The 12385-nt window shown below is 42.8% G+C and overlaps 1 protein-coding gene across 1 annotated transcript in view; it reads right to left on the minus strand.

Annotated features, from left to right (window-relative positions):
* Positions 1-12385, minus strand: part of LOC124777411 (galactoside 2-alpha-L-fucosyltransferase SEC1-like) — a 50502-nt gene that overhangs the window by 22750 nt on the left and 15367 nt on the right. The window contains exon 2 of the mRNA XM_047252808.1: positions 4546-4699. Within this exon, the coding sequence (XP_047108764.1) occupies positions 4546-4699 (154 nt within the window). The remainder of the gene's footprint in view (positions 1-4545; positions 4700-12385) is intronic.

The raw sequence follows: 12385 nt of genomic DNA on the forward strand, positions 1-12385 counted from the left end.
TTTTTGGTAAAGATTTAAAAAGTTCTATTATTTTATTTGCTAATACTGTTTTTTGTTGTTCACATTTAAAGATTTTTACTTGTCTACATAGCATACAACTTTTTAATACGCGCCGTATGTGGTGCTGTTGTGTTTTACTGTTCAGTAGTTTTAAATAGTTGACTGCTTTTGGTAGAGGATTTAAAAACGTAATAATTTCATTGTTAACTTGCACGTTTTCACATTTAATGATTTTTACGTTCCCAAATGACACACATTTTGTAGTACGTGCCGTATGTGGCGCTGCTGTGTATTACTCATCGGAGATTTTAAGTCTTTGACTCTTTCTGGCAAAGATTTTAAAAATTATTAATTGTATTGCGGGCATGTGCGGTTATTGTATGAATTGTTGTATTCCAGATAGTTGGAGAACATTTAATAAATGAAATGTTCTCCTATATCCTGATAGGGAGCCCCTTCCCGAGGTTTCCTAAGGACAGCGGAAGGAGTAAACTGCCTGTTACCTGTATGCACGCTAAATGTACATCGCACATTTTTGACATCTTCGGAAAAGCCATTTTCGACTTTGTTACGTAAGTTTAAAATGATATGTTCTGTATCTTTGGCATATGCCTAAGAACTTGGTAATAACTGTGTTACGCATGAGGGTAAATTCGGTTTTCTGTCCTGTAGGTTGATTTGAAAACGGGTCTCGGCCCGAAACTAGTCATCGAATGAATAAAAAGTAAAATATTTGCAACTTGGAGTCGTTTTTCGTTCTATTAATTAACAGAAGTTGCTCACCCGAACTACTCCAGCACCCTGGAAGTTCGTTAATTTTAGTTTAGCCTGGCAGTTTTCTATTTAAACCTTCCCTGTTGCCGCTTACTTGTCAAAGCCGAAACAGAAGCGTCGGCCATTCATACTTCATGACAAACAGCCCTATTCAAGGAAAAAAAGTATTAACTTTCCCACATTTAAAAGAAATAGCTAAACTAGCTTTGCCTCGGGACGCCTGAATGCTTCTTAAAGTAGACCACCAGCTGTCGGACATATGTGTCTATAAATTTTACTCGAAAATGTAATTAGATGGAGTACACTTTTAATAAATTAAACAGTTAGTCAAAATGGCTGACGACAGGTAACCCACAACATAAATACCTTCCTTAACGAAACGTAGTTTTACACTTTATTTAAGTACGTGATAAAATTGTTTATCATCGACTGCATAGCACGTTGGCAGTTGATGTTCGAGAGAGAGAGAGATGAACAGATGAAAGTACGTTGGATCATATGCCGTTGCATGCTGTGGCGATTCGATGGCGCATGTCGTCTGTCGTAGTTGGGATTCATGATAGACAGCATCTTTCAGTGCTTCCCATAGAAATAAATCAAGAGGAGTGAAATTATTGCCATTGTACTGCAGCAAATACTGAATGAAAACGTCAGGAAACTTTTCATTCAGTATTTGCGTTGCAACACGGAAAAAGTGGGCTGGGCAGCCGTCGTGTTGGAACGTAAATACACCATCGCTTATCTAATGGCACCTCTTCCAGAAGAACAGATATAATGCTCTTCAGAAAGCGTGCATACGTATTTCCACTTAACGTCCCTGGGATGAGGTAGGCTCACAAAGGAATTTCCTATGATGCCGCAACATATGCTTACCCTTCACCTATGATGCCGCAACATATGCTTACCCTTCACGGTTGGTGCTGTTATACCTGACGGAACCAGCGAGCATTTTCAGCTAGCCCAGTAGTGCATGTTACGTAAATTTACATTACCGTGGTTCGTAATTGTTGCTTTGTTGGTATAGAGCAAATGCTGGCGAAACGTAGTGTCGTCTCCCAAGCGACGGAGGGAAAACCATCAAAATTTTAAATGACTTTCGAAATCACGTCCTCCGAAAGCCTGATGTAGTGACACATGATAGGGGAGCGAATTCATGTCTATGCAAGATGCGGAATGATACTTTTCTGTCTGATGCCACATTCCTTGGCAATGCGACTCATGCCAGCATTCGTCATTTAAAAGTAGCATATCTGTCTTCTCCTCAGTGATGTATATGTCTGCGTCCAAGAAATGTTGAAGCAGGCATGACATGCAGACAAGTAAACAGTCGAAAGGCTTGATACAACGAAGTAGCCTACCACGAGCGTGTTCAAAACGCAATAGCCGATTCCGACAAACTTGCCTTTCAGTTTTAGAACATGTCTCGGATTGTTTAACAAACATTAACAAGAACGATAACACTGTACTCGTCTTTCCAAGTGCTTTCGGATGCCGTTAAACAAGTATATCATTCTATTAAAAAAATCGTACTTGCTTCAATATCTTGATCGATACAAAAGTTAAGACTTTATCACACACCAAAGTACTTAGCGTTCCAGTATTTGCCGAAAACATTGTTTAAACATCTGGAATTGTTAACGAAATAAATAAACAAAAAAATGCAACGATGTTGATAAATGATGAGATACTGTAGGAAATGGAGCAAAAAAGGTCATATGAACGTATGACCAGAAATGCGTTCCACTTGAAGGTGGAAATGAAAGATCTTTAACAGTATAGGTTTCAGTGAATGACAGCACGCATGAGAACACACCAGGTAAGAGGGAATTTTCTGACTGTTCTAGTATTTTAGCTTCACACTCAACAGACAATCGTCAATAATCCCTGGCCACACATTGAGACTGAACTGGTGCCGATGGTTTGCTTCTGTTATAGCGTGCGGATTGCCTGTAGCCCGCAGTTGTATGTTATGAGGGTTGACAATAACAATACCGCCTATTGTAAAATTGGGCTCAGGTGTGTAAAGGACGGACAACATAAATCGCAGCTCTTTGGTGACCTGTGCGACGACCAGTGACAAAACATTAGCTGCAGTGGTTAGGTCATAAGGTGTGCACACGTGATACGGATAGTGGCAGTTGTCGTGGAGAAGGTTTCACACGGTCGTCTAGCTTACTCCATGCAGGCGGGCCACCTGCCTTGGGCTGACGACGGGATCATGTTGCATTCGTGTTGCGTTCAACACCTTTTATCTCCACCTTCAAGTGGGTATACCTCCGGCCCTATTTCAGTATGAACATTTTTGTTCCTTACTCTCAGGCATCATTTGTCTCCATTTGGTAAAATCACCTTAAAAAAAAAGTGGCTCTGAGCACTATGGGACTTAACCTTCTGAGGTCATCAGTCCCCTAGAACTTAGAACTACTTAAGCCTAACTAAGCTAAGGACATCACACACATCCATGCCCGAGGCAGGATTCGAACCTGCGACCGTAGCGGTCGCGCGGTTCCAGGCTGTAGCGCCTAGGACCACTCGGCCACGCCGGCCGGCAAAATCACCTTGAACAAACAGACTGAAGATTAATAAAATCAACAAACTGCAGCGACAGATTCCCAACTGGAAATGGAGGAAAAAAGGCCCCGTGAACAAGTGTCCGAAAATGCATCGTTGCCACAGTAGATGACGCTGACGAATGAATGTTCCTCTGACTACATGCTGTGTCTGTAGCCCAAAGGTGACAATTATGCACACTGATGATGCCAGTTCTGATCATGGTTGCTTCTTCGGTAGAAAGGATTGATGACAGAAATCCTATAACTGTAATGGTCTGCTACAAAAACCATCAACAACATCCTTCCCGTAGAAGGAAATCCGCTGCTGATAATCCCTGCACTCGCTGCAGGTGATAGGGATAGTAGCGGTTGTCATGCAGGATACACATAGGCGTACTTTGGCTTACATCATGCTGGCCGGCCACTTGCCTGGAGCTTGTACTCGGGTTTGTCTCAATATCCTGTACAACTCGCTCCTCCAAATCTAGTGTACGCACAGTCCGCCACCTCCATGCACGTTCGTCTGTCTGAAAGGACCAATGATCACACAAACGTCCAAAGAGGACTTCAAATGTTGTGTGATGTGGCTGGTGCCTGGGAGGGTACTTGTTCTGGTATAGCGGTGCTGCCTCTCGATCGTTTCCATCTGCTTGGCCGTACACAGACACGATCTCGGCTTGTTTCCGACATGAATATAGGACCATTCTGCTGCTTACAGTTCGCTTCGTCAATCACACAGCACGCAACATACAGTAACACAAGGCACGTATCAGAGGAACTATCATTCGTCAGTGTCATTTACCGAGGCGACGATACATTTTCGGACACATGTTCGTAGAACCTTTTTTCCTCCTGCAGTTTGTCGGTTTTATTAATGTTTCGCCTATATATGAGACGGGAAGAGAAAAGCGGATGGAGGAGGAAAAGACTCGCCCAGTGATGGTTGGGCACGGGACTGGCGCTCCCATGGAGCTGATCAACGCTGCTAACCTTCTCATAATGTACAATCAGCAGGCCTGATGGCGGAACGTTATTCATGTTCGGGAAGTGAAGATTTCCGAGTCGTAAGAATAATACAAGCCTTCATGAGAAAACAAAAACTACAGCTCAAGGTGATCTCCAAGTAGACGGGGCAGTTGGCAAAAATGTCTTTAGCTGGCAACCTGTGGGCGCTCTCCACACCCCAGTTGTACTTGTCTGCATGTAACGAAGCGATTACCTGACTATGATTACAGCCTGCCATCTCGGCTACTTGGGTTCTGGCGTTGTTCAGTTTCTCGTCTGCCACCATTTGGACATCTGGCCGGAAATGAAACTCTTTGCGAAGTTCATCCAGCCACGCCGCTGCTAGCTCTGGCACAAACAGATGTTTCCTGCAAGAGAAAAGAAAGAAATATTTCACTACACAGGTGCTCGTAGTTAAACAATGTAGTATAGTTCTTTTTTTCATAAAATAACTTTAAAATTTCTTGATAAGCTTCCATAGATGATATATACTATACAGAGTGATCTCGCATGAAGCAGAACGTATCATCTAGATTCTATAGAACAGTAAAGAAGAAAGATGAAATTTCATCGTCCCCTTGACAACAAGGTAATTGGAGACGGAGCACTATCTCGAATTTGGGAGGGAAAGGGATGGAAGTCGGCTACGTCCTTGCAAAAGAATCGTACTGGAATTTGCTTTAAGTGATTTACGGAAACAACGAAAAACCTAATTCTGGATGGCAGGGACCGGCGTCCTCCCCTCTACGACTTCAGTGACTCACCACTGCGCCGCCTCGCTCATTAGAATAGAGACCCCGCCGCGACAGCGCAGTGGCGTTGGGAATATAATACTACGGACGCGTAAAATATTCGATGTATCGTATCATCAAATAAAGTACACAGAAGACACGTGCAACGTTATTAGCCCTCAAGGTAATCTCCAGTGCTAACAATTCACTTTTGGATAAGTTTATAAAACTGATTTTAGTTAAGGTTTCTTTCGGAATTGATCGAAGCATTGATGTCACAGTCCTTTGATTGTGTACTACAAAAGTGATTATTGCATGTCTGACTATAAATCGAGTTACTACCATTACAAACAACACAGTTTTTGTGAAAAACAATGGTTCAAATGGCTCTGAGCACTATTGGACTTAACATCTGAGGTCATCAGTCCCCTAGAACTTAGAAATACTTAAACCTAACTAACCTAAGGATATCGCACACATCCATGCCCGTGGCAGGATTCGAACCTGCGACCGTAGCGGTCGCACGGTTCCGGACAGAAGCGCCTAGAACCACTGGGCCACAGCGGCCGGCGAAAAGCAATGGATGATCCGTTTAGTTACATCTTCATGGTTTTTGACATTAACATTGTCCACGCTAACAGTAATCGATTTTGTCTCACTTGCTCGATGTTGTCTGCCGTCAGTTGTTATGATCTGAATGTGGAGGATCGTCGAAAGTTTCCCCTTCCTTCTCAAAATATCCTAGATTATTCGTTAGCACATTTTCTGCTCATGGTTTCTGAACCGTCGGCATTGTCATTTCTTTCCCCTTGATACAAACAACAAATTTAATGACGTCATCAGCAAGGCCTATCTGTGAAGACTTTTGCTAACTTTGGATGATTTCATAACGAGGTAACGACGCTCACTGCCTGTAACCGAAACGTGTGTAATTCAATTGCACTATTAATATTTATATCTGTTAAATATCAATTTTACTGTTTATTTGCGCAACGGTTCTAATTTTTTTATGATGTAACCTGACTGCAAAAGGATGCTTCCCATCACATTTTTAGACGTTATGGTTTATAAAAAAACACATTGTACTTTGGGACACAGTGTTCACCGAAAGCCGATGCACACAGATCGATATCTGCATTCTAAGAGTTGTCATCCACCACACCAACGCAGTGGCGTCGTTAGGACTTTGGTACGCAGAGCAAATGCCATTTCCGACGTCGACAGCTTAAGTCAAGAACTTGCGCATTTGATGGCTGTTTTTAAGGAAAATAGATACTCCGTGAAGCAGATTCGTCGAGCTATGGAGTTTGGACCATCTCTCGAGGTGTGTGAAGAGGAACATAGATCGGTGGCCTTTCCTCCTTATGCTGGAGGCATATCGTTTAAGATTGGACGAATTTTAAGGAATTTTAACATTAAGAGTGTGATCCGTCCGCCTTCTAAGATTGGTGCACTACTCGGCTCTGTCAAAGATGATTTGGGGCTTAGGAAACTCGGTGTATACAAAATTCCGTGTCAATGTGGTAAGGCTTACATTGGCCGTTCGATTCACACAGTTCATTACAGGTGTGTGGAACATTGCCGTCATACGAGGCTATAACATCCGGAAAAATCAGAAGTAGCAGAACACTGCTTAAATGAGGGACACGGTATGAAATTTATGAAACTGTGGTAGTTCCCAACATTTACGGTTTTTGGAATAGTTTCTATATAGAGACGATTGAAATTTAATCAACAGAGTCAATGGGTTTCCTCTTAGCAAGAATTGGAATCCTTTATTATCTCGCATCAAAATTGAACGTTCTTCGGTGCGGTCCTGAGTGCGATATATCGTTGCCACCAGTGTTCTACTAAGGGCGGCGCCACCTCCCCGTCTTGGAGGGCAGCAACCGCGATGGGCGGCGCATGCGCCCTGTACTGAACGGTGGCCTATATAGGACGTCGATTTGCAGCCTGGCGTCAGTTCTCAGCGAGATTCATCAGCAGAAGCAGGATTCTCCTGAAGATGGCGACCAGTTTGATCTCCGAAATATCGAGTCAAGTTGATTTTAGGATTCGGCAGCAAACCCGAAGAGACTTGCAAAAGGAGATGTTAGTGAAAATGTGTCCGATGTGCAATGATTATTCTTGAACACTGTATTCTATAGTTTTTTTTTATTCCAAGAGTGTCATGATCTGTCTTCTACACTTGAAAAAGTGTCCTCCAGCCCAAGCGAATGATGCATTCTGTTTTACTTGCAGCAAGTTGGTGAGCCATGGTTGAGAGCGACGCGTCTTTCTTGTTGATGATTTGTGGAAAAATGATGAAATGGAAAAAGAAACACACAAACATTTGTTTTAAGTTGTTGACTATTATTTGCACTTTTTTGTTGGCACCAACTGTTAACATACAAGACTTATGCGGATTGCACAACACTGATTAATCATAGTCAACAATTTGTCAAAGAAAATCTGTTCCATTATTTTACTTGCTGTTGTGACTTGGCAAGACAGCCAAGCCACTATGAGATAGCCGAAAGGCACGCGTTTAAGCTCACGCAGGCTGGCGTGAGGTCTGGAACAGTTAAAGGAGTTGAGTCTAGTAAAAAAAAAAAAAATACGTAGCTTCTGGAATACTTAACTTTAATCCATAATTGGTATACATCGGTCTGACGGTACATGCATCACAAGATAAATAGCAAATGATAATGGCGCCTTGCTAGGTCGTAGCAAATGATGTAGCTGAAGGCTGTGCTAACTATCGTCTCGGCAAATTAGAGCGTAATTTGTCAGTGAACCATCGCTAGCAAAGTCGGCTGTACAACTGGGGCGAGTGCTTGGAAGTCTCTCTAGATCTGCCGTGTGGCGGCGCTCGGTATGCAATCACTGATAGTGGCGACACGCGGGTCCGACGTATACTACCGGACCGCGGCCGATTTAAAGGCTACCACCTAGCAAGTGTGGTGTCTGGCGGTGACACCACACTTACAATACTCGCGTTTTTCTTGCACCCTCGATGTTTTATCCCAAACGTTTATTTCATCAACATTTTGGCATGCACTCCCACGTCACTCGTCGTTGTTCCTTTCACTGCTGCTGTCCGTTTCGCTCTTAGACACTGCTCTACTGTCCCTTCTACCGGGTGCGGCCAACTGCATTACACGTCGTGCTTACGTAAACAGCCCGCAAGGTTTGACACCAACAAAACATGCGCATTTGACGTGATTGTGAGAGAAACCCAATACTCGTCTGGAGAATTCCTTTTCTTTTCTGTACTTTTACAGTCAAACAGTTACATCAAAAGGAGTACTGACTGTGAGTCCAGGTGCGAATTTCAGTATTCATTTACACTGGGTGTCCCGAAATTCTCGAGCCAAACTTCTAGTACTTGTACAGGGAAGCGAGTAGGATCCCATATCGGGAAACGTCGTCACGATGCTACAGCGCGTCGAAATTACAGGCACCGACGCCTGTAAATGTGTGGTCATCAATCCCCTAGAACTTAAAACTACTTAAAACTACTTAAACCTAACTAACCTAAGGACATCACACATATCCATGCCCGAGACAGGATTCGAACCTGCGACGTAATATAATTCACCTTTACTGTACTGGGACAAACAAGAGTGAGCGCACTGTATGAGTAGCTATCAAGATCCTTGGTCTGTGTTTAGTTTTATCTGTGGTTGACTTGCTAGTTCGTCAGCTGTGCAGCGCTGGGACATTCTTATTTGAGACGTAGTAGCGTGGAGTTGAGTTTTTCAGAGAAAAAGATCTGTTATTTGTAAATTTAGGAGAAGCTATCTGGAATACATTATTATAATACTTCCTTGTTCTTTATATTGATGGAGAAAATTTTGGAGGAATTTTAAAGGGATGTTTGCCATTTTTGTAATGAGAGAATTTTATAATTGTTAGAGTCTTCTTATATCCTGCTGTCTTTTTCTCAATAATCAGAGTCTGAGTTCTCATAAAGGATTTTCTTTAGAGTAAAACTCACCTCCATGATTCATAGTACACTTTGAACATTTTGTTGTGTGTGTATTGCAACTTACGTCACACGAATTGTTTCTAACAAAGAAATTTAGAGTAGATTATTTATCTTCAGCTGCTCCATCTAATGATTTGTATTTGCTTTCGAGAACGTCAGTATTCCAGACACAAAAAACCGGCATGCTGAGGAAGAGGTAAGTCACTTTTATTTCAGGCAGATTTCACCTTTCTGTAATTCAAATTTTGCATTTCACGTAGTTTACAGTTTTATTTCACGTCACTGTTCACATGCGCAACACAGGGCCAACCAATAGTCAGTTTTGCTCAGCAATAGAATACGACACCTAAGTACACGTTTACATCTACATCTACATTTATACTCCGCAAGCCACCCAACGGTGTGTGGCGGAGGGCACTTTACGTGCCACTGTCATTACCTCCCTTTTCTGTTCCAGTCGCGTATGGTTCGCGGGAAGAACGACTGTCTGAAAGCCTCCGTGCGCGCTCGAATCTCTCTAATTTTACATTCGTGATCTCCTCGGGAGGTATAAGTAGGGGGAAGATTCGATACCTCATCCAGAAACGCACCCTCTCGAAACCTGGACAGCAAGCTACACCGCGATGCAGAGCGCCTCTCTTGCAGAGTCTGCCACTTGAGTTTGCTAAACATCTCCGTAACGCTATCACGATTACCAAATAACCCTGTGACGAAACGCGCCGCTCTTCTTTGGATCTTCTCTATCTCCTCCGCCAACCCGACCTGGTACGGATCCCACACTGATGAGCAATACTCAAGTATAGGTCGAACGACTGTTTTGTAAGCCACCTCCTTTGTTGACGGACTACATTTTCTAAGGACTCTCCCAATGAATCTCAAACCTTGTGCCCGCCTTACCAACAATTAATTTTATATGATCATTCCACTTCAAATCGTTCCGCACGCATACTCTCAGATATTTTACAGAAGTAACTGCTACCAGTGTTTGTTCCGCTATCACATAATCATACAATAAAGGATCCTTCTTTCTATGTATTCGCAATACATTACATCTGCCTATGTTAAGGGTCAGTTGCCACTCCCTGCACCAAGTGCCTATCCGCTGCAGATCTTCCTGCATTTCGCTACAATTTTCTAATGCTGCAACTTCTCTGTATACTACAGCATCATCCCCGAAAAGCCGCATGGAACTTCCGACACTATCTACTAGGTTATTTATACATATTGTGAAAAGCAATGGTCCCATAACACTCCCCTGTGGCACGCCAGAGGTTACTTTAACGTCTGTAGACGTCTCTCCATTGATAACAACATGCTGTGTTCTGTTTGCTAAAAACTCTTCAATCCAGCCACACAGCTGGTCTGATATTCCGCAGGCTCTTACTTTATCAGGCGACAGTGCGGAACTGTATCGAACGCCTTCCGGAAGTCAAGGAAAATAGCATCTACCTGGGAGACTGTATCTAGTATTTTCTGGGTCTCATGAACAAATAAAGCGAGTTGGGTCTCACACGATCGCTGTTTCCGGAATCCATGTTGATTCCTACAGAGTAGGGTTTCCAAAAACGACATGATACGCGAGCAAAAAACATGTTCTAAAATACTACAACAGATCGACGTCAGAGATATAGGTCTATAGTTTTGCGCATCTGCTCGACGACCCTTCTTGAAGACTGGGACTACCTGTGCTCTTTTCCAATCATTTGGAACCTTCCGTTCCTCTAGAGACTTGCGGTACACGGCTGTTAGAAGGGGGGCAAGTTCATGAGGAGAAAGTTTTTGAAATCAGTATACTCAGTTTTCTCACCCACACACAAATTTTATAGAAAGCTTACCAGGTTACAAATTTTCTACGATGATGGACACGGATAAATGTATCAATCTGAAGTTAGGGTCCCTGGTTTGGAAATGAACGAGAGCTATGATCATTTGTTCATCTTTGCTAGAGTGAAACACACCTCCCTTATTGAACAAGTGCTCACAGCTATTCACGTATGCATTTTAGAGCCCATGTTTACTAGACATTGTTTCTTGCTTTTGTCCATACTACCATCTCTGATTGTTACATACCCCACAGTCTTAGCAACAACAGTAGAGGTACATTTATTCCACTGTCAGAGGTATCAAAACGATTTTCGCTTGTGACTTTCGATTCGTTCGTTTCGGAACCAGGGACCCTTACCTCAAATTGATACGTTTATCCGTCTCCATCATCCTAGAAAGCTGATAATATCATTACGGAATCACTCTGTATATAAATAGATTCACAGGCGCCAGCGCCTGGAACTTCGACGCTTTGTAGCATCATTGGTTGACGTTTCCGGACATGGGTTCCTAATCAAAATATAATGTACTCACTACCCTCTACAAGTCGTAGAAGTTTGTAACGGGAATTTCCGAACACTCTATATATAATGAATGTTAATTATCCGTTCATTAATGGAGATGTGAGCTAACATCTGAGTTCATGGAAGGTATGATTCACTTAAAACGTGGCTGAACCTAATCAGATGAAGAAGTTCGTTTTTCCAATTACACTGAAGGATAGGTTGTGAGAAGAATACTTGCCAAGAAACAACTGCTAGGGGCGGACCATCAAGATCTGACCATTGATCGATGGAAACATGTCGCCCGGTCAGATGAATCACACCAGGTTGAGGGTTTTGTTCAATACACTGTCAACCAACTGAATGAAGCATGCAACGCATCATGGATGCAGGCAGGTAGGGGTAGTATTATGCTACATGAGGGGGTATGATAATCTCTGGGGCTTCTATTAGACCTGTTGTAATAATCGAAGACACCATAACAGCTGTGGATTATGCAAACATTTTTGCGGACCCCAGCAGATTCTCGTGCTTCACGTGTTCCCCGACGGCGATGTATAACAGTCCGTATCACAAGGCCAGACTCATGCTACAGTGGTCTGAAGGGTAAGATAGTGAACTCACGTTGATGTAGTATCTACGAAACTCTCCTGATCTGAACACGATGGAGTACGTCTAGGATGTTACCGTGCACAGTAAAATACGGTAATTTACGAAAGTTGTGTGACCTGCGCATAGACTCGTCTGATCTGAACACGATGGACAAGACTACAAAAATGTAGCAAGCACTTGTCGAATCCATGTCACGCATAATCTATGCCGTATTGCCTTCCAAAAGGGGGAGCGAGGAGCAACACGCTAGTAAGGAGGTGATCATAATATTTTGGCTCATCGGTGAAGGTTGGAAGAAGAAAGCATCTAGAAGAAATTTCTACGTCTGTTTGATCGGTCGTAATTAAGGAAAAAACATGCTTAACTGCAGTTTCGGCAGCTATAAATGTGCCACGACACTTCATTTAAAGATTA

This window comes from Schistocerca piceifrons, chromosome 2 (genome assembly GCF_021461385.2).
Source record: "Schistocerca piceifrons isolate TAMUIC-IGC-003096 chromosome 2, iqSchPice1.1, whole genome shotgun sequence".
NCBI classification, from domain to species: Eukaryota; Metazoa; Arthropoda; class Insecta; order Orthoptera; family Acrididae; genus Schistocerca; species Schistocerca piceifrons.